This window comes from Gymnodraco acuticeps, unplaced genomic scaffold, assembly GCF_902827175.1.
Source record: "Gymnodraco acuticeps unplaced genomic scaffold, fGymAcu1.1, whole genome shotgun sequence".
NCBI classification, from domain to species: domain Eukaryota; kingdom Metazoa; phylum Chordata; class Actinopteri; order Perciformes; family Bathydraconidae; genus Gymnodraco; species Gymnodraco acuticeps.
The window spans coordinates 612906-632505 of NW_022991642.1; the positions used below are offsets into that span (position 1 = coordinate 612906).

The 19600-nt window shown below is 44.2% G+C and overlaps 1 protein-coding gene and 1 pseudogene across 1 annotated transcript; both read left to right on the plus strand.

Annotated features, from left to right (window-relative positions):
• The window catches only part of LOC117534283, an 865641-nt pseudogene that overhangs the window by 44493 nt on the left and 801548 nt on the right, over positions 1-19600 (plus strand).
• Positions 17971-19551, plus strand: LOC117534304 (gastrula zinc finger protein XlCGF71.1-like). Its single transcript, XM_034198512.1, has one exon. It carries the CDS (start codon positions 18192-18194, stop codon positions 18948-18950), a length of 759 nt encoding a protein of 252 aa, XP_034054403.1. The 5' UTR covers positions 17971-18191; the 3' UTR covers positions 18951-19551.

Sequence of the window (19600 nt, forward strand, 5' to 3'; positions counted from 1 at the left end):
ATTTGCTTGATTATGGCAATCAATTTCTAAAAGAGATAATGAATGTATAGTCTCTTCCTTTCCCCCTTTTCCACTGTCACTCCATCCTTTCATTAATGTCATTTCATGTCTTAACATGATTTATTTATTCACTGTGAGAAAACCTTTTCAAAGGGACTATATTGTACATTTAAGAAGATGTTTAGAAATGGTGTTCTTCAGTATTTTTGGTTATAGGAGAGATGGAGATAGCAGCAAAGTATTTTTCTGTCTTTTCGTCTTGCTGTGACTTCAGTGCAGTTGGGTGTTTTTTAGGCTGTTCCACTGTAACTGTAACTAAAGCATTGTCTCCAGAAATGATATGTTTAGGACTGGTGTCTCAGCATTTATAGATATGTTCTATTTATATTTTTAAGGTCATATCCCTGCAGCTCTGTACTGCCATTTCAACACGTTCTCACTCCCAACCCGTCACATGTTGACGGTCGGTCAGGGCCCCTTCCCGTCACCATATTACGCGCAGGGTACCCCTTGAGAGTCGGTTTTCAACGGGCAGGGCGTCCCATTGACTAGAGCATCCTGAACGTTGGTAATAGACGAGTTGGGATCGCGGCGAAATGCTCTCCGCAGATCCATTCTCACAGCGTTTATCAACCTTTTTCTTACTCAATATCAAGCTACACTTATTTTTTTTACTTCTTTATTTTAATTGAATAACGTAGGACTTTTGTTGCCATCAGTTATGGGGAGAGTAGGGGCTCAGAATACTGAAATCTGTATTGTTTCATCGTTTTTTCCTTCTAATTTTGTATTATTTTCTAAACCACACACTGTTATTTACTCAACAATAACACATCATTATCCTTGTGTTTATTTATTTGTTTGATTAATAAACACAAGTTGGAGTCCGTCAGGACCGAGGGTCGGAGCAGCTCATAGTAGTTGCTTTAGAGAATTTTACACCCGGAAGTAAGTATTCTCTCCGCTTCGCTTGACAAACCCTGTGATAGTCCTCAAGCTCTGTGATTGGATGTTTGAGTGTGCGCCGAGGGTTACGCCGAGCGTCGAACAGCACTTTGAAATGGGATGGAACCACGGCAGACTGTGCAAAACTGGATTTGAACGGGTCCACCCCGTCCCCAGAATTACACACGCTGGCTATTGTGTGTTTTTGCAACATGCTCTATGGCACGTCTCTACTGGGAATTGTAGTTTTAAAAGACGTTTTCGTATTTCCCATAATAAGAAGTTGCCAGTATTAAACTATGTACATCCCTGGAGGTTTAGGGGATAGGAAACACTCAAATTTAAAACATATAATTAATAAATGGGTGAAAATTGCTTGTGCCCATAATGGGCAGCATTAATATACCCACATCACAGCTTATGTCTGTGACCCCTCCTGTTGTTAATTGATAAGCCTGAAACATGCACTTGTCAAGGTTCAGAGGCACATTTTGCAAATATGGCAGTAGCCATCGATCATCTAAAAATAAGATATACTTTATTGATCCCAAGTTTGAAACATGTGCGTTACATCAGCATGTGTAACAGTTGTAAATATGCAGTGGTGTTTATTTGTAAATCATTTAGTATAGTCACACAAATTCTGTGCTTTATATTTAATAATTCAGTGTTCTTTATTTATTGAATGTCCAATACCTGACAAGGTCGGAGATGAAAAACTTGGGTCGCAGGTTCCTCAACAGTATTTACAAGACATCTATCAATATGTGTGTACCTCCACCATTAAACTGTCGTATTCTGCACATTTCTTATACTATCTACATACATCTTATAAGAGTATAATACATATGTATAATATCAGTTAAAATAAGTGCTTAAACATACAGTAGTTTACAATGCAGGAGAGCAATATATTAGTACTTTGTCAGGCTTAATATGTATACCCCCAAAGCTTTTTTCTTATTCAAAATAAGACCTTAAAGGTGGGGTAGGTAATTTGAGAAACCAGCTCGAGTGTGCTAGAATTTGAAAATACACAGCCGGAACAAATCTGCCACTTCCTTACAGATCCCCTCCTCCAACACACACGAACGTGCACATGACCAATGAGGGCACGAGATAAGTGTGTGCCCCGATGGAAGGCTGACAGGCAGGTAGGCCATCCAGTTACTTTAGCCAGGCCGGCTCAGATGATTGGTCGTGCTTTTTACAGTACTACGGCTTCCACAGATGACATTTATTTATGGATTTTTTGTCAAAGCACTTCAGATATTCATTGCTATCGGGATGTTAAGAGCATTCCATGGAATATAACAAAAAGTGTATCTCGAGACGGTTTCTCAAACTTACCTACCCCACCTTTAACCTAAAGTATTATTTAATGTTTAAATAAAGCCTTATTAGTTTGTCTGTCTGTGTCTCCTATTAATATCTAATAATAAAAATAATACATTTCAATAACATGCTTTAACCACCAGGTGTCCCTTTCTATCAGCTGTGCACCATTATGGTGTAAATATACCAATATACTGATTGGATCAAATATAAAGTCAGCCGAATTAGTATTGATACTGCAAGGAGACTTATATTGTGAAGAGAAATTGAAGATTTTGTTTAATTGATATATTTATGATCCACGCCACATATTCAGTTTCGGCGGCAGTTCTTCCTGTTTGTCTAGAAGTCTTCTCATCAGGGCTATACATAGCGAACTACAGCAGATATGTAATATTTGATGCAGCCGAACCATGTATTACAATGCCGTTATGTGATGACTTTCAAAGAGAAAAGCAAGCAAACTCGGAATAAAGTGTTATTTTCTAAAAATATTTTCGGATTTCACATCAACAGGAAGTCCGGTTAACTAAAATGTCCGTGCGGAACAATACCTCAACCCATAGATCCGTGGGTGAATAATGTCAATCACCACATTACACACATCCCTTCACATTTACATTTTAATTTACATTAAAGTATTTCGTGAGGCCTTCTAAAATGTTTTTAAATATAATTAGGGTTGTAGTTGAAGAGTTTGTAAATTATTGCGTTGCCATTAATGTAGCCTTTGTTTCTGCTAAAAGAGGTGTCGACCAGCTGGGGCAACAAGAAAATCGACGAAATCGTGTGACTATTAAAAAATAAATAATCATTATATTAATATTGACAATAACAACCGACCGTCGGGGTAAAGCATTTGCCGGGGAGCGTTATCATGGCGTCTATTATCAACACTATGGGAGGTCTATGAAGGTCTACGGGACGACCTGTCCGTTGAAAACTGACTCTCAAGGGGTACCCTGTGCGTAATAGAGTGACAGGGAGCGGCCCTGACCGACCGTCAACATGTGACGGGTTGGGAGTGAGAACGTGTTGGCCATTTCTCTCTCTGGTGTCAATCTCAAAAAGAGCGTCTGATCAATTATCAGTGTACACAGCAGAAATGCTGGCAGTAATAATAGGATTACAGTGGGTTGAAGAGGTCAGACCAGATAGGGTGGTGATATGCACAGATTCATTGTCCATATTAAAAAGCATACTTACATACAAAATACATACAACAACAACTTTCAGAGAAGACATTCTCGTAGAACTTAATCATAGCCTGTTAAGACTTCACAGAGGATAGATATTATATATATAGATATTATAGATCTTCAGTTCTGCTGGGTGCCTGCACATGAGGGGGTGAAAGGGAACGAGTGTGCTGATAAATTAGCCAAAAGTGCACTACAAAAGGAAATAACATTACCAGTTCAACTTGGAAAAGGAGAAGGAAAAGCAGCAATTAAGAAAAAAGGGATGGAGATCTGGCAGAAAAGGTGGGAGAAAGACCAGAAAGGCAAAGAGTATCATAAAGTTCAAAAGACAATCAATATTAATATTTATAAAGAAAGAAACCGAAGGGAGGAAATCATGATAGGTGCTAGACTCAGACTAAATCACACAGCATTGAATGGTACGCTGTATATCATGGGGGAAAGTAACAGTGACAAGTGTGGGAACTGTGGAGTAAAAGAAGATGTAGAACATATCTTATTAATCAATCAATCAATGTTTATTTATATAGCCCAATATCACAAATGTTACATTTGTCTCAGTGGTCTTATTACATTGTGAGATCTATAAAGCTGAAAGAGGAAAACTAAAGGATAAAGTTATAGAGGGAGAGAGGGAGTGGAATGTGTTTGGTATTCTGGGAACAGAAGGAGAGGGAGGAAGAGCTACCAGAAAGGTACTGTTTACCTTTCTGAGGGAAACTGGGGTCGGAACAATTATTTAACATTTGGTTAGAATAGATCATGGATGATTGTTTTGTTTTATTTATTTAATGGTTTCTTATTTGTCGTTATTTTGTTTTATTAAAGATAGAATGACATGATAATACACACTCATGTACAGTAGGTGGCGGTATGCAACTAAAAGCTGTTTGCGATCCGCCATTAAAAAAGAGAATAAGAAGAATATCTTTCTAACCCGAATCAAGGAGGCGTCTCGTCGCTACGGTTCTCTCTCTCTGTGTCCCTGAGAAAGTGTGTGTGAGCTCCAGCACTACTGATCCATCATCCGTGTGTCTGGATAAACCTCCGAATGGACTCTGTGGTCTTTTTTCTGGAGCGTTTACCTCGGACTATAGGAGCTAGCTTAGCATGCTAGCTTGAAACACGTTAGCAACACTAGTCAGATTGAGAGTTTGATGGAGAGAGAAACGGTTTGTTTAACGGAGTTAGCAGGAAAAGGTGATCTAGTAAACATGAGTAAAGTCCAAATGCTGCTGTCGTTGAAGAAGCAGGGACTCACTGCTGCTGCTGCTGAAGAGATATTTGCTCTGTTTGAAAAAACGATAGCAGAGCTCGAGGAGGAGCTGTCTCTTTCCAAAGAGGAGAACGAGAGACTCCAGAAACTACTGGACGCTGTTTTACAGCCTGAGCTTCGGATACACAGAGCAGGTCTGTTCCCTTTACTCTTCATTAACACTTTAAACTCTTCAGTAACACTTTATTATCACATTAATAACACGTTATACCCTTTATCAGCACTTGCTGCAGGGAGTAGATCCGGAATTAAAAGTACTAACACCACACTGTGAAAATACTCCATTACAAGTTAAAGTATTGCATTAATATCTTATTTAAGTAAAACTATTATTAGACAAATGTACTGTATTATAATAATTATAATTATTACGGAAGAGCAAACCTACCAAAATAAATATATTTATAAAAATAAATACATTGAATGATATGCCATTTAATGTACAGATTTAAATATTAACCATTCATGTAGGCAATAGTTGATTAAATGTGACATGAATTGATAATGTAGTTGTAATGTGCTTCTTTATTCACCTTTTTCTTTTTAAATGTGTAGAAAGCAAATAAAAATAACACTTTGGATCAGGGACGTGACATTTGGAGGTGCTATTACTCTAAACTGGAAAAAGGGCCTCCCCCCGAAAAAAAAAAATAAGACCAAAACGATTATTACATTAACTAATTGAACAGTAATTCACATCATCATCTCATAACAAAATAAACTAAGGCAACTACTTGCATTCAGTGACTTGATTTTTAAAATGAAAACCAGGACCATTTTTTGTTTTGCGGTCCATATCTCATTAAAATATCTAATATTAGTAACTATTAAAGACACAATGGGGACAATTCAATGTAGTTTGACCATTATAACTGCTGTGCAGACATACTGATAACATAGGGCTTCTATAATTACCTTAAATAAACTCACTAATTAATTAAACCAGTTCAATACGCATTATTCTTATTCTTATCATTCTTTATGAGCACAGTAACGGTAAGGTATCTAATGGACTTATTTATTTAGTATTCCATAACTTAATAACAGAGATGGTCAAATTTAAAGTAGAGACATGGCAGAAATCCTACAATGAAGCGGGACAGTGAAGGGTTCTCCTGAGAGAGGGCGATCAATAAAAGAGAGCGAGCGGCGCGTTGAGGGAGTTTACCATGGATGTTTAATAGGAGTTTACGGAGCAGATGAAAAGACACATAAAGATAGAAGCACAATAACAAGTATATGTAGGTGTTTTTTTTGTAAATAACCGAAGGTGTCAAGAGGAAGTAAAGTCCCTGCCATGAGAAAACTCAAAATCCATTTTCCAAAATCCGACACTAGAGGTGGTCTTAACGCACCGGCACCAATACAGTAGTGTATAATAAATATTATATATATAATACGTAACATGTGTAATCACACACTTAGCGATATAGAACATAAATAATAAAAACGTAGGCCTAGCTGGTTTAAAACACTTTTGTGGTCATACTGTGGAATGAGTTCACACCCTTTATACCAGGGGTGGGGAACCTTTTTCCTCTCAAGGGCCATTTCAATTTTTCCAATATCCTCAGAGGGCCGTACAAATTATTGACCTCTGCTTAAAAATACTAAAATCACAGCCCATTCATTTCGCCTTTCTTTCATGCTGTGCAAAGAAAAAGCAACCTCTTAATCCAGATATTTCACCATGACTCGCGTATGCATGCACGGTTGTGGCATGACCACCCAAACAGAAAGATATAAAGATATGGACACAAGATGTGTGCAAATATATTTAGTTTCCTATCCATGTGAACATGATTTAAGTGGGGGGGAGGGACCTAACCTCCTCTAGGGGGGCCCGGGGGGCATGCTCCCCCGGGAAGATTATTTTTTAAATGTTGAAGTTAAAAGCATCAATCTGCTGCACTTTGAGAGCAAAATTAGGAGATCTATGGATACATCTCTCAACATCCATATGAAACAGAACTGGAAGCAGATTTATTTTTCTTTATGGATATTTTACAAATCACTCCCCTTTCAAACTGTATTCTTGTTTATTAATAACAACTTTTTTTTACTGTCATATAGTATTGTATACCTGTTTACTTTATTCTCTTATTTTTTTATAACTATAATGATCATATAAAGATGTGCCTTTACCTCACTGGTTGGAGAAAAAGCTTCTTATATTCGTTAGCATAGGTAGCTAACCAGATGCTAATAACAACAAAGTTATTGACTGTCTGTATGATCAGTATGTCAGATGAACAGATCGCCACTGGGTTTTCAACTAAAGACACAGCCATGCAAAAACTGCGGCATGTGTACGGCTCCTTATGGGTACTGCAATTGTTGGAAGTGCCGGAGCGGCGTTCTGGTGCTCTCCGTCAGAACTACACCCCCCTCAGACGAGACATATACCACGTGATGACACGTTTTTTGCGGTCTAGATTTCTTTAATTTTTTTCTTTTTTGCGTGTGTACATAAATTACCTCGAGGGCCGTACCAAATTGTCTCGGGGGCCGCAGGTTCCCCACCCCTGCTTTATACAGTCTATGGTTCACACTGAAACGAGTTCTTCATTCAACATTTTGCGGGCAATTACATGTAAGAAGAAGGAGAAGAAGAATGAAGCTGGTGTGTTTCCCGCAGCGAGACACTACAATACTAATTGTGGGCTTATCATGTTGATTCGACCACAACAGAAAGAAAAAGAAAACTCTCGCTCTCTCCAGAGGGGCAGGTCAGCCAAAAAGGGAAAACGGGCCGTTGCCCAGGCAACATTAGCCCGTACCTGTGCACGTCCCTGCTTTGCATTCATTCAAATTGTGGGAGAATATTTCATAAAAAAATCAATGAATAAATATGTTCAATAATAAAGTAAACACATTGTAAAAGAAAAAAAAGTTAGGACAACTCAAAATGTCAAGGCAACAGGCTTAAGTATTTCTTATAGCTATGCACGGCATGCAGGCGAGCAAACACAAACAAGAACAAACAAACAAGTGAAATGAAGAATAAAATTGAAATTGTACAATATAATATTGTGGTGGTTCATCTTATAATTCAGTCTAGAGAATGCACCAGACAGCATCTAAGATCTGCAAAAATCTAAATGTTCTAGGGGGAGGCCCCCCAAACCCTTCGTGCGTCATTTCGTCCACGCGCATTTTTCAGGGCAATCTCTATTGGGCTCAGGGCCATCTGTAAATTAGCTTAGATGGCCCACAGGGCCATCTCCCAGAATCCTTAATGTCATGCACTGAAATCTCATCAATTAATTATTGCCCACATGTATTTATAATATATTCTGTGTATATATATATATATTAGTGTTGCACGGTGTACCGATACTTGAAAGGTACCGCGATACCCTGCCGTTAAAAACGTTACGATTCCTCAGTTTCATTAGTATCGGTACTTTAAGAATGACGGGGAAAAGTACTCCGGTGAGAAAGCGCAGTTTTAATAAGAGCTGTGTGTGTTCGGCGCTCTGCTTCCACTCCCTGCACTGCAGCCGTGCCTGCAGTCCCTCCCCTCTCAAGCACGCTCTAACTGCCTCCCCTCTCTCATGCACGCGCTAGCTGCCAGAGCAGCATGTGAGAAAACGAGAAGCATGGCTGCAAGTGGGAGTGCAACTGCCGCTGAGCCTCGGCTTGTTGTCAAAAAAGACGCCAGAAGCTAAATTTGGAAGTATTTTAGCTATATCTCTGACAGTGAGGGCAAGCCTACGGACACCACGAGGCCTGTCTGTAAGACATGTTTTAGATCCCTGCAAACCAAGGGAGCCAACACATCAAACTTGGCTAAACACCTCGCCGACCGGCATCCAGAGCTGTTTAAAGAATTTAAAGACAGACAGGTTAGTGAATGTGATAGATAACATAATTACATCATGCTCAAGCCCATGCCCTCACATCTAAGTCAAACAAGTGTAATTTATTTTGTGACAAACGAACGTTTTCGTAGTTTGACGAGGCAATTAATGGCAATGATAACTGTCTAATATGGCTATCTTTTTAGCTAACTTACCAATGTGGCTAACATCTGCAATGTACATTTTGTCAATAATTATTTATATTACTGTACTATTACATGAAAATATAAAGTTAACTATCAAATAAATCACATGAACTCAAGTATAAAGAAGAGACCATGTTGTAAGAAAACACTTAACAGATAAACTACAATTGTATTGATCATGTATTGACCTCTCTGAAGAACCAGCACCTTACCGTGGTAGAGAGGTTTGTGTGCCCTGATGAACCTGGGGGCTGTGTTGTCTGGAACCTTGTGTTCCTGGTAGGGTTTCCCATGGCAAATTGGTCTCAGGCAAGGGGCCAGACTAAGATTGGTTCAAAAGACCTCATGAAAGACGATACAAAAAGTGAGGATACCCGGCCCGGAGGAAGCCCGGGGTCCCCTTCTGGAGCCAGGCCCAGAAGGAGGACTCGTCGGCGAGCGTCTGGTGGCCGGGCTTGCCACGGAGCCCGGCCGGGCCCAGCCCGAAAAGGCAACGTGGGCAACACCTCCGCTTCTCCGTCCCGCGGGCCCACCACCTACGGGAAACATCAATGGGGTCGGGTGCGCTGCCAGAAGGGTGGCAGTGAAAGCGGAGGGTCTCGACGGACCAGACCCGGGCGACAGAAGCTGGCTTTGGGGACGTGGAACGTCACCTCTCTGGGGGGGAAGGAGCCGGAGCTTGTGCGGGAGGTGGAGCGTTACCAGTTGGATCTGGTTGGGCTCACCTCTACGCACAGCGTCGGCTCTGGAACCTTACTTCTGGATAGGGGTTGGACTCTATTCTTCTCCGGAGTTGCTCAAGGTGTGAGGCGCCGGGCGGGTGTGGGGATACTCACAAGTCCCCGGTTAGGTGCTTCTTTGTTGGAGTTTACCCCAGTGGACGAGAGGGTCGCCTCCCTACGCCTGCGGGTTATGGGGGGGAAAACTCTGACTGTTGTGTGTGCTTATGCACCCAACAGCAGTTCAGAGTATACGGCCTTCTTGGAGACCCTGGAAAGAGTCCTGTATGGGGCTCCTGAAGGGGACTCTTTAATCTTGCTGGGAGACTTCAACGCACATGTGGGCAATGATGGAGACACTTGGAGGGGCGTGATTGGGAGGAACGGCCCCCCTGATCTGAACCGGAGTGGTGGTTTGTTACTGGACTTCTGTGCTAGTCATGGATTGGCCATAACAAACACCATGTTCGAACATAAGGATGCTCAGAAGTGTACGTGGTACCAGAGCACCCTAGGCAGAAGGTCCATGATCGATTTCGTTATCGTATCATCGGACCTGAGGCCGTATGTTTTGGACACTCGGGTAAAGAGAGGGGCGGAGTTGTCAACTGATCACCATCTGGTGGTGAGTTGGGTCGAGTGGCGGGGGAAGCCTCTGGATAGACCTGGTAAGCCCAAACGTGTAGTTCGGGTGAACTGGGAACGTCTGGAGGAGGCCCAAGTTCAGGAGGCCTTCAACTCACACCTCCGGCGGAGCTTTTCGGGCATTCCTGTGGAGGTTGGGGACATTGAACCAGAGTGGTCGGTGTTCAAAGCCTCTATTGCCGAAGCCGCGGCGGGGAGCTGTGGTCTCAAGGTCCTAGGTGCCTCAAGGGGCGGTAACCCTCGAACCTCCTGGTGGACACCGGTGGTCAGGGAAGCCGTCCGACTGAAGAAGGAGGCCTTCAGGGATTTGTTATCCCGGGGGACTCCCGAGGCAGTTGCAAGGTACCGACAGGCCCGAAGGGCAGCAGCCTCATCCGTGGCCGAGGCAAAGCAGCGGGTGTGGGAGAAGTTCGGAGAAGACATGGAGAAGGACTTTCGGGCGGCACCAAAGTTGTTCTGGAAAACTGTCCGACACCTCAGGAGGGGGAAGCAGGGAACCATCCAAGCTGTGTACAGTAAGGATGGGACGTTGTTGACCTCAACTGATGGAGTGTTAGGGCGTTGGAAGGAACACTTTGAGGAACTCCTGAACCCGACAACTCCGCCCTCTATGTTAGAGGCAGAGCTGGAGTATGACGGGGGATCAACACCAATCTCCCGGGGGGAGGTCACTGAGGTCGTCAAACAACTCCACAGTGGCAAAGCCCCGGGGGTGGATGAGATCCGCCCGGAAATGCTGAAGGCTCTGGGTGTTGAGGGACTGTCATGGTTGACACGTCTCATCAACGTTGCGTGGAAGTCGGAAACAGTACCGAAGGAGTGGCAGACCGGGGTGGTGGTTCCCCTATTTAAAAAGGGGGATCAGAGGGTGTGTGCCAATTACAGAGGCATCACACTACTCAGCCTCCCCGGGAAAGTTTACTCTAAGGTACTCGAAAGGAGGGTCAGGCCGATTGTCGAACCTCAGATTGAGGAGGAACAATGCGGATTCCGTCCTGGTCGTGGAACGACGGATCAGCTTTTTACTCTCGCAAGGATCCTGGAGGGGGCCTGGGAGTACGCTTATCCGGTCTACATGTGTTTTGTAGACTTGGAGAAGGCGTATGACCGAGTTCCCAGGGAGTTACTGTGGGAGGTGCTGCGGGAGTATGGGGTGAGGGGGTCTCTACTCAGGGCCATCCAATCTCTGTACTCCCAAAGCGAGAGCTGTGTCCGGGTCCTCGGCAGTAAGTCGGACCCATTTCCGGTGAGGGTTGGCCTCCGCCAGGGCTGCGCTTTGTCACCAATCCTGTTTGTAATATACATGGATCGGATTTCGAGGCGTAGTCATGGGGGAGGGGGTCTGCAGTTCGGTGGACTAAGGATTGCACCACTGCTTTTTGCAGATGATGTGGTTCTAATGGCTTCATCGGTCTGCGACCTTCAGCACTCACTGGATCGGTTCGCAACCGAGTGTGAAGCGGCTGGGATGAGGATCAGCACCTCCAAATCTGAGGCCATGGTTCTCAGCAGGAAACCGATGGACTGTCCACTCCAGGTAGGGAATGAGTCCTTACCCCAAGTGAAGGAGTTCAAGTATCTCGGGGTCTTGTTCTCGAGTGAGGGAACAATGGAGCGTGAGATGGGCCGGAGAATCGGAGCAGCGGGAGCGGTACTGCAGTCGCTTTACCGCACCGTTGTGACGAAAAGGGAGCTGAGCCAGAAGGCAAAGCTCTCGGTCTTCCGGGCCATTTTCGTTCCTACCCTCACCTATGGTCATGAAGGATGGGTCATGACCGAAAGAACGAGATCGCGGATACAAGCGGCCGAGATGGGTTTTCTCCGCAGGGTGGCTGGTGTCTCCCTTAGGGATAAGGTGAGAAGTTCGGTCATCAGGGAGGGACTCGGAGTTGAGCCGCTCCTCCTTCGCGTCGAAAGGAGCCAGTTGAGGTGGTTCGGGCACCTAGTTAGGATGCCACCTGGGCGCCTCCCTAGGGAGGTGTTCCAGGCACGTCCAGCTGGGAAGAGACCAAGGGGTAGACCTAGGACCAGGTGGAGGGATTATATCTCTTCGCTGGCCTGGGAGCGCCTTGGGATCCCCCAGTCAGAGCTGGTTGATGTCGCCAGGGAAAAGAAAGTTTGGGGCTCTCTGCTGGAACTGCTACCCCCGCGACCCGACCACGGATAAGCGGGAGAAGATGGATGGGATGGATGGATGAAAATAATAAAAGAAAAATAATCGGAATCGCAATTCTTGACTTGGTATCGAAACCAAAATGTTGGTACCGTGACAACACTAATATATATACAGAATATATATTTTGAGAGATATACACTAGTATTAGACGCAGTCAAAAGTTTGAACACATCTTCTCATTTGAAGTTTTTTATTTAAATTGTTTCTACTTTGTAGATTAATACTGAAGACATCAAAACTATAAAAGAACATATATGGAATTATCTAGTAAACAAAAAAGTGTTAAAAAATTAGAGGCGGGATCCTTCTCCCAGGATGGACAGACGTGCAATAGATGCCGTGTGTAAATCGAAAAGATAATACATTTACAACATAGGTAGACCAAATGTTTGGAAATGCATGTCTATAATAAGAAGATGAATCCACGAGGATGTCAGCAATCTTGTGGGAGCCATCAGGGAAGTAGTATGGTGAGAGTCAGGCAGGACCGCAGAGACAGGTTCAGCCACTACTCGAAGTCCAGGACTCAGATCCAGTACTCAGGATAGAGGATCCAGGACACACGACCACAGCAACAGGATTAGCCTCGACTCAGGCTGTAAGAAATCAGGAAGCATCTTTGGTAGCCATGCTGGTTAAGGGTGCATTGAATTCTGAATAAATCACCAACAGTGAAACCAGCAAATGCAATTATCTTCTTCTTGTTGTTCATCCTCAGTAGTGGATCTTTGCAGCAATTGGACCATGAAGGCCTGATTCACGCATTCTCCTCTGAACAGTGGATGTTAAGATTGTCTGCTTGTCGAGCTCTGTGATCATTTATGTGTGCTCTAATCTGAGGGGCTTTAATTTGCGGTTTCTGAGGCTGGTAACTCTGATGTATTTATCCTCTGCGGCAGAAGTAACTCTTGCTCTTCCTTTCCCGGGCGGGTCCTCATGAGAGCCAGTTTCATCATAGCGTTCGATAGTTTTTGCGACCACACTTGAGGATACATTCAAAGTTCTTGAAATGTTCCGGATCGACTGGCCTTCATTTTTTAAAGGGGACCTATCATGCAAAATGCACTTTTGTATGTCTTTTATACATGAATGTGTCCCCGGTGTTCCAGGGAACTCACCAAGTGTCCGAAAACACAACCCTCTCTATTTTCCTCCATACCCAAATCTCTAAAAAAGGGGCTGCAACGGATCTGATACAGACTGATCCAGATTTGTACACTGTCCTGGCGTCAGGACCATGGTGCTACGGCTATTGGTCAATTCTCCACCTATCAGGGGAATGAGAGGTTGGGCCACGGCCGGCCATTGCTGCTCGAAAGCGCTGGAGAAGCTGTAGTACATATGCCATGCCTGTAAGTGGCGCTATAGTCTGCCACAAAAGCAGCGAAGAAGACTTCCCTTGCATGGTTGCAATGCTTGCCCTTCTGTTTATTCTCCGCTGTGGCTCTTTTTCTCCCTCTCCGAGGCAATCTTTTGCGCCTCCTGCTTTAAAACAAATTAATAATGACTCTATATAATCATATGTAAGGGATAATGTCCAGCGACGCGAAATAACACCTTCAAGCCGATCTAGATCCCTCCGCTTTGCGTCGGGCTCCTGATCAGCCTGTCAGTGTTCTTTTCCCCATAATAATGACCGCATCGCTGCACATTATCCCGCTTATTACATGGCCACATTCTCAACAAAGTAACGACATGACTCCCGATATTAATTGAAATGCTTTTATGGATTTAGAAAATGATTTTATTGATTTAAAAAAGTTGTATGTATTGATTTAAATTGACATGCATCCGCTAAGAAAAATAGTCCGTTGTTACTGTTTGAACTAACGTAGCAACGGCAGGAACTGCTTAGTTAGTGTTTTTGAGGAGCTTTTTGATTACAGATTTGAAAACATCGTTGCTTGCTTTAAAAGTAGCACAATTCATTATGTCAAACCTTGGAAAGTATCTAGATATCCCTGCCCTAATGCCAAAGTAACTGCCAACTCCCCTCTCCTGCAGGGGGGCGTGGTCAGTTGCAGCTCACAGAATCAGCCCCCTGGAAAGAGCAAATAGAGCGAAATGAGGCATGGCTAAAATGCAGGATCTGTTTGGTATTTTGAAAAAAACCAACTATTTATATACTTTATATAGGTATGGCCCTACAATATATGTTTCAAATATAGGTCCACTTTAAAGTGATGATGGACGGTCGTTTCTCTTTGAGTTTGGTCGTTCTTGCCATAATATGGATTACAACAGTCACATAGGGCTCTCCACTGTGCAATAACCCTACCTCTGCACAACACAACTGATGGTCTCAACCACATTAAGAAGGCAAGTCATTCCACACATTGACTCTTGACAAGGCTCATGTGTTAATTGAAAACCATTCCCGGTGTCCACCTCATGAAGCTGACTGAGAGAAGCCAAGAGTGAGCAAAGCTGTCATCAAGGCAAAAGGGGTCTACTTTGAATAATCTAAAATATAAATCATATTCTTGATTTATTTTTTTAGCACTTTTTTGTTACCTAGATAATTCCATGTGTTTTCTTTTATAGTTTTGATGTCTTCAGTATTAATCTACAAAGTAGAAACAAATTAAAATAAACAAAAACCATTGAATGAGAAGGTGTGTGTGTGTGTGTTACGGTTGAGTGAAGGAAGCAGGACCCAAATTAAGATAACTCTGATTAACCTTTATTTCAAGGATAATGAAAATAACTCAGACAAAACAGAACACTCACCGGTGAACTCAGTCACCAACAAAAGACGAACCAACACTGAACAAAGGAAGAGACAAGACTAAATACAGGGAGGGGTAATCACGAGACGAGAAACAGCCGGGCAGGGGAGGAGAAACACAAGAGCAACTAGTGAACACAATCAGACACACCAGGGTAACTAACGACAGGGAGGAAAAACACAGAGAGAGGGACCAGACAATACACAAGGGAGACAGGGAGAACCGAACAGCAAAATAAACCCAAACATACAAAACTAAAAACGTGACATAACATGAGAATCGTGACAGAACACCCCCCCCCCCCCCCCCCCCCCCCCCCAGTGGAGGGCCCGGAAGGGATCTCGGGCAGACGGCCCGGGGGCAAGGCAGAAGCAGAGAAGGGGGACTCGGGCGGACGGCCCGGGGGCAAGGCAAAGTCCTAGGTGGGGGTCTCGGGAGGACGGCCTGGGGGCAAGGCAGAGTCCATGGTGGGAGTCTCGGGCGGACGGCCCAGGGGAAAGGCAGAGTCCATGGAGGGACGAAGACCACAGCGGGCGAACTCAGGGGGCCGAGCATGAGGGCGAAGACCGCGGCACTCAGGGGGTCGGGCTCGAGGGCGAAGACCGCGGCTCTCAGGGGGCCGGGCTCGAGGGCGAAGACCGCGGCTCTCAGGGGGCCGGGCTCGAGGGCGAAGACCGCGGCACTCAGGGGGCCGGGCTCGAAGGCGAAGACCACGGCTCTCAGAGGGCCGGGCTCGAGGGTGAAGCAGGCGGCGACTGAACAACTCCGGAGACTTGAGAGGGAACTCGAGAGGGGACTCGAGAGAGGGCTCGAGAGAGGACTTGAGAGGGGACTCGAGAGGGAACTTGAGAGGGGACTCGAGAGGGGACTAGAGGAGGCACTAGAGGAGGGACTAGAAGAGGGACTATGGCTGCCGGGGCCGGAACCGTGGCTGCCGGGGCCAGAACTGGGGCCGGAACCGTGGCTGCCGGGGCCAGAACTGGGGCCGGATCCATGGCTGCCGGGGCCAGAACTGGGGCCGGAACCGTGGCTGCCGGGCCAGAACTGGGGCTGGAACCATGGCTGCTGAGGCCAGGACTGAGGCCGGAACCGTGGCTGCTGGGGCCAGAACTGGGGCCGGAACCATGACTTTTGGGGCTCGGGCTGCTAGTCTGGACTTGCGTCTCCTTCTCTTAGGAGCCTTTTGGAGGCTCCGTGGACCTCCAAAAGCCAGACTAGTTCCAGAGAACGACTCCTGGACAGGAGCAGGAACTGGGGAAGAAGCAGAGGTTGACTCCAGACGGAACACGCCGAGACGTATGGTGTCCGTTTGAGAATTGGGAGGCAGGGGCTAGCATGCCTGGGGCTAGCAGGCCGGGAAACACATGTCGGGAGGATATCCATCATCCAGCCAGGTAAGATCTTCCCAATACATGGTTTATCTGTAGCTATCTGGTGCGCCTCTGCCTGAGCAGCCTCTTTCTGCTCAACAATGGATGCTCCCCTCCACCTACCATAGCAGAAAGCCAAAGAATAGGTATATTTATGTAGTTCCACCTCAAATGGATAATCTGCTGAGTCCATCTTGGTTGGTTTGTACTGTTACGGTTGAGTGAAGGAAGCAGTACCCAAATGCAGATAACTCTGATTAACCTTTATTTCAAGGATAATGAAAATAACTCAGACAAAACAGAACACTCACCGGTGAACTCAGTCACCAACAAAAGACGAACCAACACTGAACACAGGAAGAGACAAGACTAAATACAGGGAGGGGTAATCACGAGACGAGAAACAGCCGGGCAGGGGAGGAGAAACACAAGGGCAACAGGTGAACAAAATCAGACAATTAGACACACCAGGGAAACTAACTACAGGGAGGAAAAACACAGAGAGAGGGACCAGACAATACACAAGGGAGACAGGGAGAACCGAACAGCAAAATAAACCCAAACCTAGACATACAAAACTAAAAACGTGACATAACATGAGAATCGTGACAGTGTGTCCAAACCTTTGACTGGTACTGTATATAAAAAACCCATTTCAATATTTAGCAGGTTCCCTCATCTATAATAATGTATACAAGAGAAACTTTGAACATGTACAGCAGTAAAATGCAACTACAAAATAATCATGAAACATCATAAATTAAACACTGACAGGGAACATTTTACTGCACCATCAGTACTCTGACATAAGAAGGTGCCGTACAATGTTCTGATGATACTTGCATACTTTTACTTAAATAAGGTTTGAATGCAGGATTTTAATTTGTAAGAGAGTATTTCAATTCTATTCTGTAGGCGTAGTGTATCTGTGAACGATCCCAAATACAATTCATTGTTTACATTGCAGCTAGTGCTAAGCTAGAAGAAAAAACCCTTTCATTTCTAACTGGAAGTGGAAAGGGGTTGGGCTACATAAGGTGAATTGAGCCAACCAAAATACACAATAGGTGGGACTAAGAAAGATAATATGAAAATGTAAAAGCAAAGGCATTAATTAGGGCTGCAAAATATCTCCTATTGTAATGGTGATTAGATTTTTAAATGCTAACACTTAATAGTTTGTTCTGACTGTGTGTTTCCTGTTTCCTGCAGATGTCCAGCTGCTGGTGGTGGTTAAAGAAGAGGTTCTCCCTGACCAGCAGGAGTGGAGCACCAGTCTGGACCAGGAGCACCCAGAGCTCACCCCCACACATTAAGCAGGAACAGGAGGAACTCAGGATCAGTCAGGAGGGAGAGCAGCTTCAGGAGCTGGAGGAGGCTGATATCACCAAGTCCACTTTCACTCCTGACCCTGTGAAGAGTGAAGATGATGAAGAGAAACCTCAGTCCTCACAGCCTCATCAAAGAGAAACTGAACACATGGAAACAGAAGCTGATGGAGATGACTGTCGAGGACCAGAACCAGCCAGGAACTCAGATCCAGAGAGCAGTTTGCAACCAAAGACTGAGGACGACGCTAGAGACTCTTCTGAACCTGACACTGGAGACTCTTCTGAACCTGACACTGGAGACTCTTCTGAACCTGACACTGAAGACAGTGCTGATTGGAAGGAGACCAGAGAACCTGCGTCAGGCTCAAACTCACTGAAAAATAGACAAGAATCTGTCAATGATTCACAACGTAGTGCTGTAAAGAAACCATTTGGCTGCTCTTTGTGTACGAAAATGTTTACATATAGAAGCAATGTTCATCAACACATGAGAATCCACACAGGAGAGAAACCATTCAACTGCTCAGTCTGTAAGAAAGCTTTTTCACAGAATATACATTTAAAGGAACACATGAGAATCCACACAGGAGAGAAACCGTTTAGCTGCTCAGTTTGTATGAAATATTTTGCATTGAATGGAACTTTAAAAAAACACATGCGAATCCACACAGGAGATAAACCACACAGCTGCTCAATCTGTAAGAAAGCTTTTTCAAAGAATATAGATTTAAAGAGACACATGAGAATCCACACAGGAGAGAACCCATTCAGCTGCTCAGTCTGTAAGAAAGCTTTTTCAAATAATAGAAATGTAAAGCTACACATGAGAATCCACACAGGTGAGAAACCATTCAGCTGCTCAGTCTGTAAGAAAGCTTTTTCAAATAATAGAAATGTAAAGATACACATGACAATCCACACAGGAGAGAAAGCACACAGCTGCTCAGTCTGCAAGAAAGCTTTTTCACAGAGTGGAAATTTAAAGGAACACATGAGAGTCCATACAGGAGAGGAAATATACAGCTGCAATGTTTGTGACAAAAGATTTAAATGGCGTAGTGATTTAAAAAGACACAAGTGTGTTGGTCGTCAGTCCTCACAGCTTAATGAAATTCAAACGGAGGATAACGGAGAGGCAGAGCCTCCAATCAGCAGCTCAGCTGAACACATGGAAACAGAAGCTGATGGAGAGGACAATGAATCAGTCTTATGACAGTTCACACATGAGAAAAATCTGTCTGACTGGATTAACATTGTTGCACAACAGTCATATAAGACTTAACCTGTTGAACCCCATCCCCCCGCCCCCGGGCGGAAAAATGCATCATCAACAGGAAACAGCGTATTTCTCGTTTAATAATCGTTACCTTTCCTCAGGACCAAGTTCCCGTGTCCTGCCTTTCACGTGCTGATCACCCACTGCTCATTTAAGGTGGACTGACCTTTACAATGGACCAGCTAGTCTTAGAATATTAATGCATAAGTTTTGTAAAGTGATGCTGGACCAAAAACGTGCCGTTGGGTTGTGTGCTCTCTGCAGGACGGGGTCTGTACTCAAAGATTGTTTATGAAATGAGAGCTTCACTCTGTTTTTGTTGTCCAAACGAAGCCAACCATGATACGTCTTCTTTCCAGCAGATGGCATAAATGTTACATCCTCCCGTTCAACTGTCATCCACATATTAATGATTCAAAACAGCAATGTGTAAGATATGGCTCGTAATTGACTATTTCAACAGAATGTGAAGAGGTTACAGTCTTGAGGCCATGTCCAATATGTTTATGTTTTGTTTGATTAAATCTACTGAAAGGAGCATTCAATTACTACATTATTCTTATTTGCTGTCATTACATCATGGGTTT

Bases quoted from the DNA above. Each gene is read 5' to 3' on its own strand.
- LOC117534304 (XM_034198512.1), top strand. From the start codon at position 18,192: ATGTTTACATATAGAAGCAATGTTCATCAACACATGAGAATCCACACA.